The 25,701-nt window shown below is 36.5% G+C and overlaps 2 protein-coding genes across 2 annotated transcripts; one reads left to right on the forward strand and one right to left on the reverse strand.

Annotated features, from left to right (window-relative positions):
• Positions 1 to 16,682: 16,682 nt before the first annotated feature.
• LOC102610573 (sufE-like protein 1, chloroplastic/mitochondrial) lies at positions 16,683 to 18,087 on the forward strand. Its single transcript, XM_006474744.3, has one exon. The coding sequence runs from the start codon at positions 16,774 to 16,776 to the stop codon at positions 17,848 to 17,850; it is 1,077 nt and encodes a 358-aa protein (XP_006474807.1). The 5' UTR covers positions 16,683 to 16,773; the 3' UTR covers positions 17,851 to 18,087.
• Positions 18,088 to 19,480: 1,393 nt separating this feature from the next.
• On the reverse strand, positions 19,481 to 20,454 carry LOC102607620 (uncharacterized protein At1g08160). The gene has a single exon (XM_006471236.4). It carries the CDS (start codon positions 20,409 to 20,411, stop codon positions 19,629 to 19,631), a length of 783 nt encoding a protein of 260 aa, XP_006471299.1. The 5' UTR covers positions 20,412 to 20,454; the 3' UTR covers positions 19,481 to 19,628.
• Between the last annotated feature and the right edge of the window lie 5,247 nt (positions 20,455 to 25,701).

Below are 25,701 nucleotides of genomic sequence, written 5' to 3' on the forward strand. Positions count from 1 at the left end.
TTTAGAGAACCAATGGGTGAAGAAGCAATTCACCAGAAAAACAGAGATGGAAACCCCATTTTCAAGTTGCCTGTAATGCAAGTAAGCCCGAGTCTCAAGACCTTGTGCAAGCTATTCTCCAATTTTAGATTCAAATGGTCTCTTAGCTTCCTACGACTACTACTAATAACAATAATAATAATAATAAATGTAGAAAATTTAATGATAATAAAGGGGCAAAAAAATCATGTCAAAAACTTTATCAGGATTCAGGCGTTAGCTCAAACAGTAATACCTGGAAAAGTGATAGTCAGAACTTTTGCTTCACAAACAAGTTATGACATATAGGAAATTGAAGGTTCATTCGATTAACCTGCATTGAGGTTAATTTCATCTCACTATTAACCTTGTCATTAGAAGGAAAATTTAATCAATAGAAAGAAAATATCGGGGTTAACTAGTCTTGCCCACAAAATCTGTATGCATAGATCTAAAATAAAAAATATGATATGTTTAATTTGTAGTTAACAAATAAGCTAGAGTTGAGAAAGAAAGACGAGAGGAAGTGATGTCAAAAGCTTAAACTTATTATCCTTTATTCCATGAGCTACACATATATATAGTCTCTGAACTAAACACTTACGCTAGAAAATAGAATAACAGTAGCAGATAATCTGGAAAATAACTAACTGGTGCCGCAAAATCAGCACTCGAGATTATTCAACGGAACCACTAAGGTCTAACAAACTTGACCGAGTCTTGATGATGACCAAATCTTCCACTCACTCTCCTCCCGCTTTAAAGTTGAAGACGTGCATGCAATCCCATGCATTTTCATACGTCCCATGTATTTCCATACGTGGTCTGATGGTCTGAAGGCATGCATGCAATCCCCATGCACACCAGCACGTATCATTCCCCCCCACTCACAATATCCTTGTCCTCAAGGATGAAATCAGGGTATGTCTTGGAAAAACGCCACTCCGTTTCCCAGGTTGCATCCTCCACTGGCGCACTAGCCCATTTAACCAATATCTGAGGTTTTGGGCGATAATTACCTTTACGTATCACACGTCGATCCAAGATAGCCTCAGGCTGTGGAAGAAGTGTTGAAGTTTCTGACACTGGAGGAAGTCGGGGAGAAGCAAGTGGTATTGATCCCAATTGCTTACGTAGTAGACTAACATGAAAAACATTATGGATCTGAGAACCAAGCGGAAGAGCCAACTTATAAGCAACCGAGCCCACCTTTTCAATGATTTGATATGGACCAAAATAACGTGCAGCAAGCTTCATGGAGCCACGAAAGGCCACTGATGTCTGCCGATACGGCTGTAACTTTAAATACACATAATCCCCCACGTGGAAGTTTACTTCTCGTCGATGCTGGTCCGCTTGAGATTTCATACGGTCCCGAGCCCGGAAAAGGTTCTGCCGTAACTCACGCAAAATAGAATCCCTGTCTCGCAAGTATTCATCCACTGCTTGGACCCGCGAAGTACCCGGTACATATGCTAATAAGCTTGGGGGCGGAATGCCATAGACAGCTTCAAAGGGCGATAGTTTGGTGGAAGAATGAATGGCTGTATTATAGCTGAACTCAGCCCAGGGGATCCATTCCAGCCACTTGCGTGGCTGATCGCCTGTAAAACAGCGTAGATACTGTTCCAAAGTGCGATTGACCACCTCGGTTTGGCCATCAGATTGTGGGTGATAACTAGAACTCATGCATAACTTGGTCCCTTGCAGTTGAAACAGATTACGCCAAAACGAACTGATAAATACCTTATCTCGGTCACTAACAATCGAAGTGGGAATACCGTGTAGACGAACCACATTGCTAACAAATGCCTTGGCTAAAATTATAGCAGTAAAAGGGTGCTTTAAGGGCATAAAATGGGCATACTTCGTTAAACGATCCACGACCACCATGATGACGGTGTACCCATTAGAAGATGGTAACCCTTCTATGAAATCCATGGAAACGTCAGTCCACATTTGTTGCGGAATGGGTAGCGGTTGTAATAGTCCGGCGGGCCTCATATTATCTACTTTATATCGTTGGCAGATGTCACAATGTTGCAAGAATTCTTTCACCGTCCGCCTCATGTTGGGCCATAAAAAACTACGCTTGATACGAGCAAGAGTTTTATGGTAACCAAAATGCCCACCTACAGGAGATGCATGACAGTCGGAGATTATCTTAGGAATCAGTGAGGAAGTGGAACTCAAGTAAACTCTATCACGTTTGAACCAAACTCCATCTCTCTGTAACAACTGGTTAGACTGAGACGAGCTCCGCCGAGATAGGCCTTCATAAAACGTGTCCTGCTGTACCTCCCGTTGAAGAACTGGCCACCAATTTGCATGGGGTAACGAAATTGCTAAAAACTCCACCAGTCGAGATAATGAATCTGCACCCTGATTCTCAGCCCCCTTTTTATATTCAATTTCATAATCATACCCAAGGATCTTAGGTAGCCATCGAGTTTGTGCTGGTGTTGTGATCCGCTGTTCCAACAGATATTTGAGACTTTTTTGGTCAGTTCGAATGGTAAATGGTTTCCCGAGTAAATACGGTCGCCATTTGCGGATTGATTTAACGATAGCAAGCATCTCTTTTTCATATGTGGACAGCGCCAAAGCAGAACCTTTTAAGGCCTCACTAAAATAAGCTACTGGTCTATTTTGTTGAGAGAGGATGGCTCCAATTCCGATCCCACTTGCATCACACTCGATCACAAAACGTTGGGAAAAATCCGGTAGACGCAAAATAGGTGGAGAAGTCAATGCTGTTTTTAATTGATCAAAAGCCGCTACTGCATCCTTATTCCAATGGAAGCCCTCTTTAGTTAAGAGCCTGGTCAAAGGAGCTGCTATACACCCAAAATTGCGAATAAACTTCCGGTAATATCCAGCCAACCCAAGAAATCCACGAACCCCCTTCGTCGTCGTTGGCGTAGGCCAATCAATGACTGTTTGTATTTTAACAGGATCAACAGCCACACCGTTTTCGGAGATGATATGACCCAAATACTCAACCTGCAAAACTCCAAATTGACACTTTGTCTCTTTGGCAAACAAGCTGTTAGTTGATAAAATATCTAAAACTTGACGAAGATGCGAGAGGTGATCTTCCCAAGTTCTAGAATACACCAATATGTCGTCAAAAAAAACAAGTATGAACCTCCGAAGATATGGACGAAAAAGATCGTTCATGAGACTCTGAAAGGTTGCAGGAGCATTGGTAAGTCCAAATGGCATCACAAGAAACTCGTAATGTCCCTCGTGTGTACGAAAGGCTGTCTTTGAAACATCCTCCGCCTTCACACGGATTTGGTGGTAACCTGCTCGTAAATCCAACTTTGAGAAGAATTTGGCGCCGTGGAGTTCATCTAAGAGTTCATCTATGACTGGGATTGGATATTTATCTTTGACTGTGATAGTGTTAAGTGCTCTGTAATCCACGCAAAATCGCCAAGACCCATCTGCCTTCTTAACTAATAGAACTGGAGATGAAAAAGGACTGCTGCTAGGTCGAACCAATCCTGCTTGTATGAGCTCTTTAACCATTTTTTCGATTTCATTTTTTTGGTAGTAGGGATATCGGTATGGCCTTACACTCACTGGTTTTGTATTTGGCTCTAAGGGAATTTGATGATCATGTGTCCGTTTTGGTGGTAAGCTAGAAGGTGGTTGAAATACATGACAAAATTTATTTAGGAGGCATATGAGGTCAGGTGGATATTCATTCAATTTTTTATTGTTGTTAGCAGGAATAATTTGAAAGAAGAAACCAGTGCCTTGTAAATTGAGAAATTCTTTACCAGTGAGAGCCTCCATGCCCGCTCGTTCCATTCCTCGGAAGGTATGGATGCCTTCTCCCTTTCTAAAGGTCATTGTCAATTTCTTGTAGTCCGTCTCGATAGGCCCAAGAGTTTCAAGCCATTGAACACCCAATACTAATTGACATGCTGTAACTGGTAGGATGAAATAATCTGCGGTGATAGGATGACCTTGAACTGTGAGAGTGAGTCCCTGGCACTGTCCTGTACACTCTATCTGTTCTCGGTTTGCAACCATGACCTGAAGCTTCTTGTCACAAACCACGAGTAGCCCAAACTTGGAGACAATAGCTTGATCAATGAAATTATGAGTACTTCCCCCATCTATTAAAACCGTAACATCCTTATTCTTCAGTTTGCCTTGGACACGAATGGTTTGAGGATGTGTCGTACCTGCAATAGCATGAAAAGAGACTTCTGGTATAACGTCATAATGCTCTGGTACATGTTGAGCTTCTTCATCATTAGTACAGTTAAATTGGGGAGAGTCTTCTATCATAAATAGTTGTGGCCGCTCACAACAATGTCCTGGCACGAATTTTTCATCACAGTAGTAGCATAATCCCTTCTCTCTGCGTTCGCGTGCCTCTTGGTTGGTGATTCGTCGAAAGGAGATTGGTGTATTACTAGAGTTCTGATTTTTTTGGGTGGGCGGAGGTCCTAGCACGCTAGCTGTTGTATTTGGCATCGTCCTAGGCATCACTGAGGTTGTTTGGAAAGGATAGGACGTGCGAGCCTTTCTTTGCAATAAGTTCTGTTCTTCAACGAGCCGAGCGACTCCTATGGCGTCTACCAAGGTTCGAGGTTGTTTGATCTTAACGTCTAAGCGAACGTCATCTCGAAGTCCTGCAACAAAACAGCCAACGAGAAAATGTTGAGGTAAGCCATCGATCTGATGGGAGAGCTTTTCGAAGGCTTCTTGGTAGGCTGCTACTGTTGTAGTCTGTTTGAGGCGAGACAAAGCTTCAGACGGGTCCTCGTAGTCGGTCGGGCCGAAACGGAGCAGGACTGCCTTGGTGAACTCCTCCCAACTTAAAGGTCCACGAAACTTCATCAACCATCTCTGCCATTGTAAGGCAATTCCCTCTAAATGGAAAGAGGCTAGTTGAACTTGTTGATCAGGGGCAATATCTTTGAAGTCAAAGTATTGTTCTGCTCTGTAGATCCAGGCACTTGGGTCTTCACCGTTAAACTTTGGAAACGACAAATTTATATGGTGATGGGTTCTGTCAGTAGTTGGACCATGGAGAGAAGGGCTTGGTTGGTTTCGGTTTTGTGAGGATTCTGCAGGGGCAAAGGAATTGGTTTCAGCATTGACAGTGTTTGAGCTACGGGATACTCGAAGGGCTTGAAGCTCTGTCAAGACCGTTTGCAAGGTGGCATTAACTTGATCAAAGCTTGACTCATGGCGGGCTATAATTTCACTAACTTCGTTGCGGAATTCAGCATTAGTTTTGCCGCGAGTATCCATGATCTAACCTGCTCTGATACCACTGATATGTTTAATTTGTAGTTAACAAATAAGCTAGAGTTGAGAAAGAAAGACGAGAGGAAGTGATGTCAAAAGCTTAAACTTATTATCCTTTATTCCATGAGCTACACATATATATAGTCTCTGAACTAAACACTTACGCTAGAAAATAGAATAACAGTAGCAGATGATCTGGAAAATAACTAACTGGTGCCGCAAAATCAGCACTCGAGATTATTCAACGGAACCACTAAGGTCTAACAAACTTGACCGAGTCTTGATGATGACCAAATCTTCCACTCACTCTCCTCCCGCTTTAAAGTTGAAGACGTGCATGCAATCCCATGCATTTTCATACGTCCCATGTATTTCCATACGTGGTCTGATGGTCTGAAGGCATGCATGCAATCCCCATGCACACCAGCACGTATCAAAATACTAAGAGAATATTTTATTAAAACATTTAAGATTGCATACAGAAACAGAAACAAAAATCGCAATGCGTCAACTTGACAAAACCCGTAAGCTGGAAAAATTAATCAACAGCATCGCAGGAAAGAAATATTTGGGACGTAATGTAAAAAAAATGTAGCTTCTGACTTATCATTCACTTCTAGGATCATTGCGTTCTAAGTTTGCAATCATGTGAGTCGAGATTTGCATGTGCCGTCATCTCCATCTTCTCACTGATCAAGCAACGCAACCAGTTTCTTCAATTGTTTTGCTTTGACCTTAACAAGTTCTGCATGGTTTTGGCCTTAATAAGGCTTGCACGGTTTTGTTTCTAGAGTACCAAAACTCCCCAAAACACTTATTTCTAATTAAGATGTAGATCACCTCTTATAAAACTAGCATCTCTCCCGTACCTTATCAATGTGTAATTTGTCTAGAGTGTTATATACACCCTCCCTTAGGGACTCAGCATCCTCATTGAGATTTGTCCTACCATTATTTAAGAGGACACGTGAAACTACTATGACTCCATCTTTCATGACCCAACCTAAACTTAACAAGATATTATCTGCTTCGGGTGGTTTTGTTTCTGGGGTGGTCATACTCCTCAAAATGCGTCTTGCCAATTAAGATATGGATTACCCCTTATAAACATATCATCTCTCTCATACTTTGTCGATGTGTGATTTGCCTAGGGCATTAAATACACCCCACTTTAGGGACTTAGCGTCTTCGCTGAAGTTTGCCCCGCCATTGTTCAAGAAGACATGCAGACCCGCTTTGATACCATCTGTCATGGCCCAACCCAGATCTAGCAATATATTGTCCGCTTTGGGCCTTAACAAGGCACGCATTTTGGGTCGCCCATACTCCTCAAAATGCATCTTGCCAATTAAGGTGTGGATCATCTCTTATAAGTCTAGTATCTCTTCCGTGTAATACCCCAATTCCACTAATAAGGTACTAAGGTGAAATTAAACTGAAACTACTTTTCATCACTCTCATTTCTAAAAAGCCACCAAAATGATCCAATAATATATGTTCTAAACCTCCAAAAGAAAATAAGTAATGAAATAGCATGTTTTCAAATAAATATTATCCCAAAGGAAATTAAAATATTCATGGATTATTAACGTAATGTTAATTCCCATAAAAAACCGAGTTCTTATTCTTCCTTTTAAGACCATAAGCTTATATAATTTAACTTTATCTGCAAAAATGTGGTAGCGAGAGATGAGTTGTCAACTCGGTAAGTAAAATTTATGCACAATACAAAAAAAAAAAGATATCTTAGATATGCATAATAATAATAAGAGAAATTAGCTTTTAAAATCATCATTTAACAATATAAATAAATCAAAACATCAAAGTCATTTAAATCCTTTAAACATAGTAATAGCATTTTAAACACATAAAACATAATTAGCTCATACCACATAGTATCACCTATAAACCTGGTGACTCGGTCATATAATATCATTTAGGACACAATATCCTACGAGAATCATTAACATTAATATCATATGTGCGCAAATTTTGATTAGCCTTTTGTAACATAGCATAACATCAATACAGACAATGAGCCAAATCATTTAAAATCGTTCTTGAACTTCTAATCATTTGTAAGCTTCCATAAATTACATTTAAATAATTGATAATTATTTCAAAGTATTTGGCTTAAAACAATTTATAAAGATTTTCATTTTAAAGACAATTTACAACACAAGTTTTTAATAAATAAAGTTTTGCTATAAATAATTTTAAAAAATGATTTTTACTTAACAAAATATTATAACAAATTAAATAAATCAGTTGTATATATTTTTTATTCAACATAATACATACCTCGAATTAAAATTAATTTAATAGTGAAATTCATATACTATGCATGAATTTACTTACCTCGATCTTCAACAATAAAAATAACAATAACCTCAACTGCTCGTCTTAAAACATTAAAACACATTCTTATCAATATTATTACTTATTTTGACCTTAATATAAATCCAACATAATTAACCTAATCATAAGCACAAAACCATCAACGCTAGTCTAAACCTGACCATTTTATACAAGCTGATTTCCAAGCTAATCATATGTTGGAAAATTATAAAAATTAAAGAAAAAAAACCATAGACGTGTAGCATTTTATCTAAAAATTAAAAAAAAGAATAAAAGTTAGAAACATATTGCAAAAAGAATTTTACATGCCCATATCCACTCTATCTGGCAGTGATAAAAACAAAGGTCTTTGAATTAGAAAATTTATAAAATATAGTAGAACTCATAAAAATTAGACCACTTAATTTTACAATAGTAGAAACATCAAAAAACAATATACAAAATTTCTTGAATTTTTGAAGATATAAAACTATTTTAAACGAATTCATATTAAGAGACCAGCAAACATATCTAGAAACTTTCAGGTTTGTGTTTGCACTTTAAAAAATTCATAACTTAATGGTAACTCAATAAAAATTAGTCAAACAAACTTTAAAAATCATAGAAGACTCATAATGTTGTATAAATATAACTTTTATGGGTCATTTTAAAGCCTTTCTAACAACCTAAAGTTTCAGGTTTGTGTTTGCAAACAACGAATTCATATTAAGAGACCAGCAAACATATCTAGAAACTTTCAGGTTTGTGTTTGCACTTTAAAAAATTCATAACTTAATGGTAACTCAATAAAAATTAGTCAAACAAACTTTAAAAATCATAGAAGACTCATAATGTTGTATAAATATAACTTTTATGGGTCATTTTAAAGCCTTTCTAACAACCTAAAGTAATTTTTACCATCAGCCATTGCAATTCTAGAAAGCAGTCTCTAAAATTGCAGCAACCTGACATAATGATTTTTAATAACTTTTATACTCAACCAAAAATTATGAAATTAAAGATTCAGTGAGTAAACATAATGAGGATAAAAAAAAAAACACCATAATTTTTAGAGATCATTTGGCTAGTCAGAAAAATCGGCGGAATCAAACATATTGCTGAAAATCAAAGTTTTCCAACACCACTGTTCCAATTTCGAAAATTCACGATAAATTAGTTACTTGGAATCTCTTTACACAAACTATATCATTGAAAACTGTAGGATTATGGAAAATCATGTAGAAATTAAATCAAAAGTAAAAGGAAAAACAGTAATCAAATCACTCCGCTCATGCCTCATAATGCCTACCTGGTCATTTATGATAAAGAGAACAATGCGTGCATTCATCATCAAACACATAAGATCGTATTAGAGAGCATGTATTAAAGAAAGATAAATATCTCAAAACTTCTTTCAAACGTGCATAAAAGAAAACCCTAGAATTCTTTACTTTTATACATTTATTTAGTTCAAGAGTTTTAAATTGTAGGGAGATAGGAAGAGTTTAAGTTTTATTATGGCTTTTATAAAAATACATTATAAGATCAAGATAGATAATCCCTTATAATTTATTTTTTTTTAAAATAAATAATATTATACCTTATCTCAAATAATGCTAATTAAAATAGTTTTACACAAACAAAAGATAAACAAATAAATAGGTAAGTATAATTAAAATCAAACAAATATGGAACATGTGTTATAACACAAGAGTCAGGATAAGTGTACATGGTATTAAAATAAAGTTGACTGAATACTGAAATTGAACAGAACAAGATCAATAATTACCTTAATCACTACAAAGTTTTGCATGGCTGCCATTACAGTTCAATACATAAGCATTGATATAACTGAGTCAAATATTCATAAACATCTTGATAAGTAAAATGATTTTTTTTAAGTGATACTTTCAGATAAAAGGTAGATAGATGATATTTCAAGTGTTAAAAAAAAAAAATTTACCTGGGTGGGAATGGAATGTGAGCATCTTTCTGTGTATTGTGGACTGTCTTGCCATCTAAGAAAACTGCAAGGATGTGAGCTATCTTGGACCACTTTTTACCTTCATCTTATTTGCAATGTTTTTTCAGCCTAGGACAGTAATCTATGTTTATATCTAACAGTGATGAAGGCAATCCCACCTCTGGAAAGGCCGAGAGGTTGGGGCAATCTTGGATAGTCAAATATTTGAGAGAGGTGAGGTTTTGAAAGCCCTTAGAAGATAGGTATTTCAATTTTGGGAATTTCATAATATTTAGGGTAATTAGAGAGGAAGGCAATATCATTCCTATCTCCTCATCAGGAAAGGAAACTGCATAGGAGCATCTATTAATGTATAGCTCTTTAGGAGAGGTGAGGTTGTGCGATCCCCACTCAAACAATGGTTTACAGATATTTTGATCTGCAATTACGAGAAATGTTAGGTTGGCGGGAAAACCTTCTTCCGGAAAGGATAAGAGGCTTGTTCCAATTTGGCTTACGCTTAATTCTTTAAGAGACATGAGACTGTGCATGAAGTTGGGTAGAGCGTTAAGTTTCTCGCAGCAGTGGATATAAAGAACTTTTAAGTTGGTGATGGGAAGCCCTCCTTGTGGAAAGGAAACGAAACTTGTACAATTATCAATATGAATCTCTTGGAGATGGCTAAGATTGCGTAGGCCTTGGTGGATAGATTTGAGATGTTCACATTTCTTCAACGATATTTATTCAAGAGAAGAGTTATTGTGAAACCTCTCTGCTATCGACTCTAGCTTCAAACAATCATTAATTTCCAAGTATTGAAGGAACTCAGGTAACTGGCCACTTGATGTTAAGTAGATAAGAGACGGGCACTTGGAGATAACCAACTGCTGAAACACTGCAATCTCTTGTTGCAAAATTGAAGTCGAAGGTGAAGAAATATAACTGTATTCCTTATCATCTATCACACACTGCAGATTCTCACACTTCATTATGCTAAGCTTCTTCAGAGAAGGCAATAATTGCCCTTTTATTATAAATTGCAGAGAATGACAGCCTTCAATAAAGCAAGCACTCAAGCAGCATTCCCTCGGGTAACGAACTTAGAGCGAATCAATTTATAACCAAAAAGTTCTCTTAGATGGGAAAAGAGGCTGGCATCTGAAAACGAAACAAGACATGGGCAATTTGTAATGCATAGGCCTCTGAGGGAGGTGAAGCTATGCAGCCCTTCTGGTGGCTTCCCAATAGAAATTTCATTTTGCCACAAATGTCTGACATCTTCACAACCGACTGTAAATTTTCTACACTTGGAAAACCCCACTTTAACCAATTTCCATAATCTGAAATATTTGAAAGAGTGAAAGAATTTAATTGTTGAAGCATAGTTGGGCTGCCACGTGCCATCCTCTTGCATCCATCCACTGTTAAATCGCAGAGCATTGAAATGCTTGAGAGTGAAACCACCAACTGTGAACAGTCACAAATCATAAGCTTCTCTAATGAAGAAAGATAGCAAGGTAATCTCTCAAATAGTTTGGGGCATTGTACAATGGAAAGCTTACGTAGGCGAGGAAATCTTTAGACATGCTCATTTTCATTAGCAAGCTCCCAATGCTCCCATTCCGGGAAATCATCAAAAGATAGACTCTCCAATGATTGAAACGACAGTACTGAATTAATCTCTCCATGCATCTCAGAGCCTATACTTTTTATTCCTGTCATCCCAATGATAGTAAGATCTTTAAGTGATCTCAATTGCCCAAGAGACGGTAAGACTGTGCAATTCTTACAGTTTTCCAATCTCAGGCACCCATTTTGTTGAATGATGGATGTCCTATCCAAGATGGGAATATCCTACCACTGTAGCATTTGATTGTGAGCTCTTTCAGATTTCTTTGAGGTTGCAACATGTCAAGGACATTCTCTTCTACTGCCTCATTTCGTGAGTGATCAAATTGAGACCCCCATTCTCTACTCTTGCGTCTTTTGAATCTGTTACATTCTCTAATCTTGAAATGTGAAGTTTTTCCATGAAGAAGTTTTAGGTTTCTTAAAATCTTCTATGCCAGATATGTTACCTTTACCCACAATAAAGTTGGACAATTTTCGTAGAATTTTCAATTCTTTCATTCCTAGTGGCATCTCCCCGATCAAATTTGCATCGCTAATATCAAGATAATATAGATTGATCAAATTCCTCATATTGGAAGGCAACTTCATGAGACAAAGGCATTCTACTAATATAAAAAATTGCAAGTTGAACAAGGACCTTGTTGACTCTAGTAAAGTTTTGATCTTGTGCCAGAAAGGTTTATGTTGTGAAAAAAAATTAATATACTTGCAAATGCACGAATCTACAAATAGAATAGTGTTAACGAGGTCGAACTCACAAGGATTGTTATAAATTAAAAATTTTAATTTAAATCTAAAATTAATATTAATTCTAACCTAGTTGCAAATTGAGTTTTTAAGGGGGATACAACTAATTAAAATAAGAAAATAATTAAAGCAAAAGAGAATTCAATAAGATAAAAAATTACCATGGTTTCAGAATCTATCACTATTCAACTATAATTATCTAATTATTAATTAATCCTCAATTTTAGAGTGACAACTCGAAATCAATTTATGTCATCTCATGGATATAACAATTAAGCCCAATTAAAATTAATTTAAAGTAGCCCAATTAACAATTAAGCCCAATTTAAAGTAAGATAATCATACTAAGCATCTCATGTAAACATATTGAATAATAAAGAGTCAAAGTTTCTTAAGTACTCTGTGTAAACAATTTAATGAAAGACACATAATCAAAGATAATCATATATAGACTTCATAAATCCAAGTATAAATTTAATCAAATATTAATCTTAACGAACAATAATACATGACAGAATTAGTGAAAAAAATTTAATAACATCTAATTAATCATATAAAACAAGAACTATAAACATTAAAGCACACATGTAAGGAATTAATTAAATAAAAAGATAATTATTTTATTGAATAAAGTTTCATCATTAATCTCAGTATAAGAAAATTAATTAAACATACTTGAATTGGGAGCAACAAAATTAATAAAACCAGCCATGGGAAGACTGACTGCTGCTGCCGGTTTTCTTCACTCTATCTTGCGCGTCTCCCTCTTGCTTCCTCTGGCAACTTTTTCTTGCAAAAGCAAAAGTTCAGCTTTTATAGTGCTTGGCCACCGAATCCTTCAACAATTCTAAAGGAATCCTTTTTTAATTCTAATTGAAATCCTTTTCCAAATATAAGATAAATCCTCCAAATTAACGCCACCATAAGCCATTACTTTCCACTTTTGAAAGCCAAGTGCGAGTCCCTTTAAATTGCTTTCCATATATTGCAATGCAGGTGCACACCAATTAAGCTAAAGCTACCTATGTTGTAGTTAATTTCTTCTTCACGTGCTGGATTAATTAATTTACTAGCTTCGGTTTCCTTGGCTTCACTTCCACATGCATGAATGTCTAATTGCTTCCAAAATCAATTAATGTTTAATGCTTCCTAAATTGAACTCCTTCATGTCTTTTTTATTCATAATCTCTAATTAATTTCTTATTCAATAAAATAATTTAATTAATTAAAAATATCAAATAAAAATAATTAGTAATTATATAATTAAAGATAAAATATGTATATATTATATGCTCATCCGTTTATGCACCTTAAACGTTTCAAACCTCCTACTGCACTGGGCAACTCAATCACATAGTATTTTCTTAAAGATAACACTCTCAATTTTTGAGCTTTGGCAACAAATCACTAAGAGCATCACCAAAAGACTCTTCAAATAAGATTTTATTACTTATTTGAAGAGCTACATCAATATTTAAGGTTTCAAAAGACACTCCAATTAAGATTCTTCAAATAAGAAATGATCCTCTCTCTTCAAATTTGAAGAGTTACTTTCTCCCTCTTCAATTTATATTTTATTATTTTTTGTTGAAGAAAAAGAAAAATGTGCTTTAATTACTATTGACTTTTCCTTTAAAAAAATAGTTATTTAATTAAAATAATATTAACTCATTTCTATTTGAAGAATCTTTTGGAGAACAATATCTTTTTTCACTCATCTATTTGCCACATAAGTAAGCAAATAAATATTTGAAGAGTAAAATTTATAGAGCCTTTTGGAGATGCTCTAAGAGCTACATTACTTATGGAATGATAAAAATAATCATACTAATCACTGCCGTGTAAGAGTATAGGCATTAATGTCCTCAAACGCTCAAATTTGTGGAAGACTTCAAATTTATGTTATTCATCATGTTAACCACAGTTGTGTGAAGAATGCCGAGCCATATTAAGCCTTTTTTATTGTCTACTGGTTCCATATTCATCTTCCAGCCCAAAACATTCGTCTCCAGACTATTGTGCCAAATCATTGATAAGATCATGCATTATAAATTTAGTCTGATTATTACTTGATGGCTGAAACATTGACCTAGACAACAGAGCATGAAAATACTCACAGCCAAGATCTTCCATTTTCTCATTGTCTTCAGACCGTTGGACAAGACCTTTAGCAATCCACAAAATTACAACCTCATCCTTCCTGAATTCGTAGTCTTTCGGCAGGATTGCACAGAAAGTAAAACATCTCTTTAAATGCCATGGGAGATGGTAGTAACTTATTCTTCGCCCCGGGAGAATGCCACTTTCATCATATGAATCCCATTTCGCTGTTCAATATTTGCTTCCACTCCTCATTGCTTTGTTTCGAACGTAGAAGGCCGCCGAGAGTCATTTCGGCCAAGGGCAGACTCCTGTACTTTTCCACAACTTTCTTTCGGATTAGTACTGAATCTCGGCTTGTACCAACAATATCTTTACTCTGAAATGCCTGCATCAAGAACAAGGACCAATAATCACCTTCTGGTAGAAGCTCTATATTGTAACAATCAGTTGTTCCCATTGTTGATGTAACATCTCCAAGGCGCGTTGATATAATTATCTTGCTTCTCGGGGCTCCTGCCATGAAAGGAGACTTCAAGGCTTCCCACAAGCCATAATCCTTGCTCCAAACATCCTCTAAAACAAGCAAGAATTTTCTAGCTACTAGTTCTCTTAGCTTGACCTACACTGGATTTAAATCCGTAAGACTGCAGGAGGAAAGAGTGATTGACTTAAGTATTACCTTTTGAGACTTGCAGAACATCAAACTCATCAGAAACACACACTCAAGCTCTTAAGTCGAAACCTTTCATGGTCTCATCTACACATAGGCCGAGCCAGAGTTGTTTTACCTATTCCTTCCATACCCACAATAGGTATCATGTGAAAATTGGAATCATCAGTTGGTTCAGCTCTAAGGATGCGTTTGGGATTGAGGTGCTATAGCTTTTAAGCTACAGCTGCTGTGAAAAAAAAGCTGTAATTATGAAACAAAAGTTAATAATATATAATAAATATAAATTTTAAATAATAATTTTGATAAAATTATTAAAGATATAATAAATTTTATATTATACAAGTGAAAAATCATATCAACATAACTTAAAAGCTACAGCAGCTAGTGTTTACCAAACACTTTAGTGCTGTAGCTTTTAAGCTACAACTACCCAACCTCAATCCCAAAAGCACCCTAAGTACCATATGAAGTATTTTGGCCCTATCATTTTCTCTCCCATAAACAACAGGTTCTGTTGGCACACAAGTTGTGCGCGGTATTTGCTTTTGTGCAGCTGCTGTTGATGTTCCTCCGAGAATCTTCTGCAATCCCAGAGACACTCTTTGTTTACAGAGTTCATCCAAACGGCAGTTGATTGGTTTTATCTGGGAGTTCGTGTCAGCGTCAAACTTGACAGTACTTGGAGTCAAACGAGTGAATCTATCAGCGATAATTTTTTTCACTCTGCTGGAACTAGCAACACTATTTTCCGCCATAATCTTGCAACTCAGATGCTCAGTTACAAACTCGTCCGCCAAGTCTTCCATAACATAAGCCAAGTGTTGGAGATTGGATTGCCAGATTTTGACAAAGTTTGAACGAAAGGACTAGAGCTAGACCCTAGTAGCCGGAATGTGGTGGTGTAATAATTTAAGTGTATCAGACGAAAAGATCAGAATCTGACGGTGGTTTCGTCTCCTAATAAAGGATAGATACTTGAGTTTATAAGGATGTAAGTTACTCTACTTAAAAAATCAGTCTTTTGAATTGAATATTTAGAAAATCTTATGCGTCCCCCCAACAGAATCATTTCCAAATTTATCAGCTTTTTCAGCTTTGAACGTACCCATCTCCGCACACTAACTTCAAGAACTCCGAGAAGCCAATTTTTTGGAGCAGCAATTGAAGAAATGCAGCGCCAGAGCCATGCTTGTGTTGTGTTGTGAGTCTATCAAAACAAAGAAATTAAGACTAATTGTGACAAAAGAGACTGATGAGACCAAACAATAATAAGAGTGACTAACTCAGAGAGCCAACATTGACTGTTTTGCAAAGTAAGTCCACATTAGTCTTTCTACCATCATAACATATTTTAAGTGATTCATATAAAATATGCAAAACTACATGCTGATTCCACCAAATACAACTAGGCAATAGATCCCATTGAGTTGTTAGGTAAGGCCGCCGGCTGTGAAGACAAAAACAAAACCGTGTGGACCCTACCATTACAATAATATTAATATGTAGATTACAAATTAATTAATGTGACTAATTTGGTTAAAGCTAATTAGATTGTAGTTACTCAACGAAGCAAGGTTACAAATGAAATCCGTAATGCTCACAACGCTAACCAACCAACCAAATCTCCTAATCAAATAATCCAATAAAAGCTACAAATACAATCCTTGAAACCCACGTAAAATATAGAAAATAGCAGTGGTACTCAGCCATAAGTACCTGTTGATATTATTAAACTGATAAGAGAAATAATGAAAAATGCATATTGGGTGTGCGAAATTTTCGATGATCACTTTTACTGATAGCGTACAGGCTTAATTTTTTAATTGATTGGCGCGTAAGTGAATCACCAATACGACAACGGTGCCGTATTGGGCTCAAATTGGATTGTCCAAACAATTCGTGTTAAAAAACCGTCCCAATTACTTTTAACTCTAATTTTCGTCCACAATTAATTAATTAATGCTCTGTCTTTTGAGCGTTACGGTGCGGTGTCCGTTTCTCTCTCGATTGCTCTGGCTCTCTAGCAATGGCTTCATCATCAATCTCCTCTTGTCTTCGCTTATTCACAACCAGATCATTCCTTTCACCAAAACCCCGCAAAAATCTCTCTTTCTTTTACAAACCCACAAGCTTCGCCAAAAACCCACTCTCAAAATCACTCGTTGCAGTCTCATCATCAACCTCCACGTCACCAATACAGCCCGTCGAAGACCTCCCGCCAAAGCTTCAAGAAATCGTCCAGCTCTTTCAGTCAGTGCAAGAACCCAAAGCCAAGTACGAGCAGCTACTGTTCTACGGAAAAAGTTTGAAACCCCTCGATACCCGGTTCAAAACGAGGGAGAACAAAGTGGAAGGCTGCGTTTCTCAGGTCTGGGTCAGGGCTTATCTTGATGACCAAAAGAACGTTGTGTACGAAGCTGATTCTGATTCCGTTTTGACCAAAGGATTGGCGGCTCTGCTTGTTCAAGGCTTGTCTAATAGGCCTGTAGAGGAGATTGTGAAAGTTACGCCTGATTTTGTTGTGCTTCTTGGGTTGCAACAGAGTTTGACTCCTTCTAGGAATAATGGGTTCTTGAATATGTTGAAGTTGATGCAAAAGAAAGCAGTTGAATTGGTTTTTGAGAGTGAGAAGGCTGGTGGCTCTGTTGAGGGATCGAATTTGGGGTCGAAAAATAGTAAAAATTTGACTTTGGAGAGGAAAGGTGATGGTGTTGGAGGTTTGGAGTCAAAGGTTGAATCAAGCTCTCAAGTGGGTAGTGGTAAAAATTTGACCTTGGAGATGGAAGGTGATAGTGGGGCTGGTGACAATGGGTCGAATTCAGGTGGTTTGGGGAGTAGAGGGATGAGAATTAGGGATAAATTAGAAAAGGAGCTCAGGCCTGTTGTATTAGAAGTGGAAGATATTTCGTATCAGCACGCTGGGCATGCTGGTGTTCGAGGAAGTGATGGGGAGACACATTTTAATGTGAAGATTGTATCAAAGGAGTTCGAAGGGAAGAGTTTGGTGAAGAGGCATAGGTTGATTTATGATTTATTACAAGAGGAGCTGCAGAATGGATTGCACGCATTGTCAATTGTCGCTAGGACACCTTCTGAAGTTTAAGTGGTATTAACACTGATGGAAATAGGTTCATTTTTCTACTATACTCGATTCATTTCAGTGAGAAATTAATAATATTCCTGTTTTAATTCATGCGAGACAATGTATTTCTATAGTTATTCCTAAAGGGTGTTCACTTGTAACAGTTAAGTCTTTGATCTTTACACTATGTAGCTTAATATATTGATGGTTCTGGGCAATAAATTAAACCACTTATGTGGTTGGTTTTCTTAAGATTAATCATCTGTACTGCTTATAGGACTTAGCTCAGTTGTTAACTGACTTCTCTATTGTTCAATTTCTATTTCATTAGGCTTGGTCATAGCTGTGCCTGAGTTAATCTTATTTTGTTTTGAGTTTTCCATTTACAAATAAAGTTCTAAATTAGTGTTCTTTTGAATGCTATCTATGCTGGGTATCATCTCTGTAATGTTTAATGAAATATCTTTCGTGTGCTGATACCTGGTGATTGTAGCAAAGGTTGTAGAAAGACTTTACCTGGTGATTGTAGCAAAGGTTGTAGAAAGACTTTGAAATTGAACTATATAGCTGGACTAATCTTAATTTGGCAAATCGGGAGTAATTTGATTCTTTTCTGTGTGATAGTTGGCATTTAATGATCCTTACACTGCCTTAGCTGGTTCTTTTGACTGAACACTCGCCAAAGTAAGAAGCAATAATAGGTTAGAAATGCTAATTGCTATTTCTTATTTTGTATTTGGAGCTTGAAGTCAACCGAACATATTCTTTTTTGCTTGCACTATATAAGAAATTTTCATGGAATAAAGATTCTGCAGAAATGTCAAATCTGGGTGGAAGCAGGTAGTTAAGAAGAGAATTTTATTGGGCAAAGAAATCTCAAAAAAGGCTAAGCTTTTTCTATATTCATTTTGGACCTTGCTTTCAGTTCAGTTATATACCATGTATGATAAGAAAAGAACAGAAGGTTGCATTTGTAAAACTTATTCACGCAGATCATATGTTCCAACCAACATCCAATCACATGCTGTTTAATATTGCTTAGGTATCTTTGTGGTTAAGTATTTGTCTGTTCATGGACTGAGTTTTCTTAATGGTAGTCGTTATGCTCTTTTAGCTTTTGTAGCCAGTTAGGCCTCTGCTCTACCTTTTTTCTTTTTGAACAAATAAATTTATTTATCTCAAACACAAAAGATAAAGAACATCCCTTTTAAGATTCTGGATTGATCCAGCTGCCCTAGGACATATGAATTAATAAATTTATAAATTAATAGTGGATAATTAAAAGTTAATAAATAACTTGGAAATCAATTTAGCAATCTGTTTCAATCACTCCTCGCTTCACAGCTGAATCTTTCCGCAATTAGAGCTTAGCAACTTTGAAGTCTCCATCCACCTCCCCCTTTCCCGAATTTACTTTTATGAGAATGAATGCAATTTTAAATTATTTGAAGATCTTGTCTACTCCTGTTAACTGCCTGCTTGAGCTTTCTAATCCACATTCTTCCCCTGTCAATTTTTTAACCTTCATGACTGATAATTATAATTATCTAGGTTTGTAACTTTTTACTGTGCCTATAACCAAGAACTACATTGGCAATAACTTTTACAAATGTTGATTCCAAGGTGCCAATAAAACATTCTCTGGGAGTAGTTATCGCAACTGAAAACAATGGTTTTGTAATTTAAGTATATAGCTTATCTGAATGTTCTTTACATTAGAAATTGCCTCTTACATTTCATTTCAGGCAGAAGAAAAGGGAAAAATAACAACTAGGAATCTGGAAACATGTTCTGCTACTTTATCTCTTTGTTTGGCAACGATGGGCAACTAAAACACCAGTTGGTGGACCTGTCATCTCTAACTGGCATCTGCTATGCAACCAGTAAGAAAAATGGATCACACCCAGAGTTGCCTTCACCTTAAAACTTGCTCTTATGTTATAATTAATTCTGTTATTCTGCACCTGCTTCCGTAGTTCAACAGCATGATCCTGTGGCATGAAGACCAAGCTTGATATCATGTGAACTGATTCTAACCTCTGCTCCCTCGGTTGCTGACTGAAAGGCTGAACAATCTGAGTTGAAATGAGCCTGTTGTAGAATAAAAGCTCTATTTCCAAAAACTCGAATCTCGCACCAATTTTCCGATTTGGGTTGGAAAAATTTGCCAGAAAGGTGAAATCACCATTAAAGTACTCAGGTGAGTCAAAGTAGATGGTGCTGAGGTTTGCATTTGGAGTGTCAAACACAGGAGTTCTTGGTCTAATGACCAAGAAGATTATTAAAGTTGCAATTCCAAAGAAGATAAGGATTAGGCTAAATATCAGACACAGAGTTGCACAACACCAGATAAGGATGTTAGTCTGGCGAGGCCGAGGATGATGGAGTACTGATGGCTTTCTTGGTCTTTTGATGTCAAGAGGTTCTGTTTCCGGTGCTGGACTCTGGTGGTTTGTAGGTGGCTTTGATATGACAATTTGTTTTAGAGACACTGGGGTGGATTGCTTCCTTGGTGGTGGCCTTAGCGTCAGTGGTGTTGATGGTGAAAGGGGAGGCGGAGGCGGAGGTGGAAGAGAAAGCATTTTCAGCCAAGTGCTTTGGAGGGAAAAGGAAAAGAACTTCTGAGGTAAGTAATGAGAAAGAAGATGGGAATTCAGGTGGTGGTTTCTTTAAATAAATCAATCCCAGACCCAGTAGTGGATTAAAGTAAGGGTTAAGGAAAATAAGCTTTTTGATTGAGAGGTAGTGGGACCAATGTGTTGTTTTTGAGAATGGCAAAAGTAAGTGTAGGTGGCTCTAAAGTTGGAACTTACAGATGTTTGTGTTTGAATTAGTCCTTTTTTTTTTGGGGGGGGGTGGGGGGGGGGGGGGGGGGAAATTGCTGTGAGGCTTGGGAGGCTCACTCATTGTAATTGATGTGTTAAACTGATTAAGGAAGCGTGAAGCATAAAGTAGACCAAAGTGTTGAATAGTTCTTTAAAAGAGAAATATTGCTAGAAATTTTTATTTTATTTATTTATTTATTATGTCATGGTTTTATTTATTCATAAAATTGAAAGCCACAATGTTTATTCTCTTCACAGTAAAAACCATTTTCACATTTAGACTTCTTTTCCTTTAGCTTTATGAGATTCAATGCCCCCCACAATGTTGCGTCTCTTCACAGTAAAAGAAACTTGTGGCCCTAAATGATCGTTAGAATTTAAGAATATATATATATATATATATATATTTTCATGTTACTGAGATTTTTTTTATTTCCATTCTAAATTAACCATTAAAAAGAAATTGTAACCGTTGCTCCATTGTAAAAATTACGTTCAACATTTCAAGTAAATAATCTTAGTTGGAAGAAATTCCGGAAAAATATAGATGGGTTTTTGAATTTGAAATTTAAACTCAATTAAGGAAACTAGTAAATAAAAGGAAACGCAAAACCATATTGGCCGGGGCCGTGGACATGACAACATATCCGTCCGATAATTTCAATCTTTTTATCAATCTTCCTAAAACACCCTTCCAAACTTCTCCAACTACTATAGAAGACAGAATCACATAGGGATGGCAATGGGGAGGGGAGGGGAGGGGACCAATCTCCCCATACCCATCCCCGATATTTTGTTATGTCCCCGTCCCCTCCCCGTCCCCGTCAGAATTACTTAAGTGAATCCCCATCCCCTCCCCGAATACTAACAGGGGATCCCCGAGGGTCCCCGGTCCCCGAATAATTAATAGTCTAATACATTTTTTTTTCGATTTTAAATTATTCATATTAAAATAAAAAATTCAGATAAAAATAAAGTTCAAAATATATCTTGCATTAATATTGATCCATTTCAAAGTCACATTCAAAAATATAAATTATTAAAATAATTATCTTTGTCAATGACTCAATCTTCATAATCCTACAATAAAAAGAAAAAAAATTATTTTTATATCGACAATAAAATAAATGTAGATACTTAATTAATATTTTTAATAAAACTATTTACCTCCTGCTCCTCCAGTTCTTCCTCGAGAAATGTGGCAAATTGAGAGCTAACCTCAGATTTCAAACCTAAAACAATGAAAATGATATAAGTAACGTAACTTATAAGCGCAAATATTAATAACTGTATAATATAATTACAATGTAAAATAAACTCATACTGCTATTGTAAGCTCGTAACCAACTTTGACAGCATATTAAGGCCTCCAATGTGCTTGGATGAAGTTTGTTACGGTGTGAGCTCACAACTCTACCACCGGTGCTAAAAGCTGATTCAGAAGCAACTGTTGTAATTGGAATTGCCAAAATATCTCTAGCAATTCGAGCTAATGTAGGATACGAATTAGGATTAGAACTGTTGTAAATTATAATTAGGCAGCTCTCTCCTGTATCATTGTGGTTTGGATTAAAAATTTAAGACTTTAATTAGTTAATTAAGTTTAAAAGTTTAATAATATAATTATTTTAATATTTATTATTTTTAACAATATTTATAATTTTGTTATTTATTTATTAGTAATTTTAAAAATAAAAATAAAATTAAAAATTAAAATGGGGAAATGGGTAGGGGATGGGGATTCCACCTCATCCCCGTCCCCTCCCCGAATAAAAAATTGGGTAAAAAATTTTCCCCGTCCCCTCCCCGAATAAAAAATTGGGTATAAAATTATCCCCGTACCCTCCCCGAATGGGGAAAATCCCCGAGGGTACCCGTCCCCGTGGGGATTTTTGCCATCCCTAGAATCACAGACAGTAATTACATCAGGGCCAATTATGTCATTTTAAATTCCTGGGTCAAATCTGGTGAAGTATTGTCCTCATCAAGATCATTTGCCATGCAAACGTATAACAAACTCTTCGGCAATCTCACTACTGCTATGGCAATAGTTGCTGAAGCTGCTGAAGAAGAAGAGGAAAAAGAAATGGGTTTGACCCCAAAAAAAGAAAAAAAAAAAAAAGAAGAGAAATGGATAACGAAAATGCTATTTAACCCGAGTCATACCCTTGGTCAAATCTCCAAACCAATAAACGATGCCATTTTAATTTCTTTTTTTCTTTTTTTCTTTTATTCTCTCTAAAACGACGTCATTTTAGCGTGGTTAAGGCGGCAACGACAACCCCAAATTGCTCGTTGCCCCAAATTACTTTCTTTCCGCTTCGTCTTACTCTCACCACAACCATTCTCCGTCTATTTCTATGTAAAGCCACTGTTTTCTTCCCCTTCGTTTCACAATTGGTATAACTGTCATTGGCAAATGATACTTGCATGAAAACCTAGTTAGCAGTTTAATGAGATGTCATGTGTATTTTATCTGGGTTTTTCTCACTCTATGCAAAAAGAACTTGGGCTAAGAGAACCATCTAAAATCCCCAAGCAGATCATAAGTGAAACTTATGGACAAATAAATTCTGGAAGCATAGTACAACAACAATAATCAAAATGTAGTGTCACTATTCTTAGAAGCAAGAACAGCCGCAGTGGTCAAAGCGGAACCTGTAAATTTTGTGAAGTTCTTCAGCATATTTTTTATTTAACTTTGTCTGATTTTGCTTTATGATTTGTGAGTTTGTCGGACAGGTTTCAGAAACCTAGAAGAATGCAAGAAATTTTTAAATCATTTGAGCTTCTTTCTTCTTGAAGAATTCGTTTTCAGTTTTCCTGCATCATGAAGTATGAACTGATCCAATTGAGCAATTTGGGGCTGTTGTCACTGCCTTAATCAAGCTAAAACGATGTCGTTTTAGGGAGAATGAAAGGGCAAAAAAAGAAGAGGAGATTGAAACGGCGTCGTTTATTGGTTTCGGTGTTTGACCCGCCGTAAAAAGCAGAACTCAATGAATAATGCATTATTCATCAAAACATAAAATACTGTTATCGGGCGAAGGAGATTTCTCTTTTTCTCTTGCTTTATTTCAGAAATTTGTCTCTGCTTCTCACATCTGCGTTTCTTCTCTTGGTTCTTATGGTACGGTAATATAATCAATTTTACGGAAAAAGAAAAATAGAAAATTGTAAAATTACCAGGAAAATTATTAAAAAGTATTATTTTCTGTTTACATATCTTGTTTATTTGGAAGTCAATATAAACTATATTTGGATGGTTTAGAAACTTTTAGAAATTCAAGAAGGCAGAGTCAAACTCGGACACTCTAAATTAAGAAGCTGGGAGCGTCCCTTATCCATGGAGTTGATGCAACTGAAATGAAGCGTCATCCTGAATTGAGAGAGCGGAGCGTTGACAGAATTATCTTCAACTTCCCCCATGCTGGCTTTTCTGGAAAGGAAGACAACAATCAACTTATTCAGTGAGTTCCTTGTAGAAATTTTCTGTTTCTTCTGAATTGCTTACTAATTTGAAACTTTCATTTCTTTTGCAATGATCCAGCTATTCATTGTCATTGTTTGATGTTAATACATGGATTAACGACTCATGCTTTTGAAGATCTAATGGATAGGATTGAAACTTAATTGAAAAGTATAGTTTCCAAAGGGGAATTGCTAAATTGCTGATGAAGAAACTATAGTCTCGTTTAGATTTAGATACAAGTTGAAAGCGAAAACCCCGCTTTGGGTGACTCTTCCATATATGGGATATTATGGTAATGTTTTGGTTTCAGTGGTTGATTACTTGTTAGTGCGGAATTTCGGAGTGACGAAATATGCAGAGTCCTGTGGAAACGTGGGTCGATACACTACAGTGACATGAAAATGGTTAAAAACAAAAAAGAGTGAACTTGCTTAATAAAGTGATCCGTTTTGCTTAAAAATTCAATACATTGTAGTCTAGAGTTCCCTGTGATATTTTAAAAATCACTAATTCTGAAAATGCTGGCTCGTATACCTGTTCGATGATCTTTCTTCTGGTAATCGCAGAATGCATATGAGTCTTGTGGAAGGTTTCTTGAAATGCAAGCGGCATGCTGAGGCATAGTTGTGAAGTTCATGTAACCCACAAAACAACTGCTCCATTTCGCGACTGGAATATCGAGGAACTTGCGCCCAAACACTGTTTGTCATCAATGTACCCTGTCAACCTTAAAAAAGAAGACTACCCTGGTTACAACAACAAGAGAGGAGCTGGTTTGAAATGTCATGAGCCCTTCCCCTTGGGAGAGGGCAGTACCTTCATATTTGGATTCTATCGTGCTCGCAAGAGAGTAATGAGTTATGTTGGATTCCTAACAAAAGACATCAGCCGGTTCAAGAGATTCCAATCCAAGTGCAGAAGGATGGAACTCCATTTGACTCGAGATATGCTAATGCAAAGTCAGCCACTGGTATGAATGAATTTCCAGCCTCTTCGAAGTTTGATGGCAGCGGCATGGGTTACTCTGTTCGTGAATATCCTAGGTTTGACAGTTTCATATATCCTCGAACAAGTTTCACTAGAAATATGACTGGCCATCCAGCATAAAAGAGACTAGCTTTGATGAGTAATATACAAAGAGAAAATGCTAGGTCCCATAATGGCCGCTTCAATAGTTCCATAATTCTGTGTGAAAGGTATATCGCAGAAGTACCAGGATTCCAAAGAGAAAATGCGAGGAGTTTGTATCCTATGGATGGAAGTAATTTAAATGAAAGGTGCATCCATTTGTTTGTGTAGCATACTGTATGGCTAGAGAGTTTCATGCTCTTGGTCTTCGCAGTTTTTTTATTGGTATGGTTTGGTTTTCTTTATTTTTTGCCGACAAATAAACAACTCAACTTGCAATAACATAAATATTAAAATAAACTGAAAAAGCTCAAATGCCGCAAATTCCAGGTTGTTCAGTGCAAAATTAATTCTATAGTAAGTATGAAGAATAAAATAAAAGCAATCAACTTGCAAATTGAAAATTCTGCATTCCTAAACCAATGTCCAAACGGGGGTAAGCATGTC

This window comes from Citrus sinensis, chromosome 9, assembly GCF_022201045.2.
Source record: "Citrus sinensis cultivar Valencia sweet orange chromosome 9, DVS_A1.0, whole genome shotgun sequence".
NCBI classification, from domain to species: domain Eukaryota; kingdom Viridiplantae; phylum Streptophyta; class Magnoliopsida; order Sapindales; family Rutaceae; genus Citrus; species Citrus sinensis.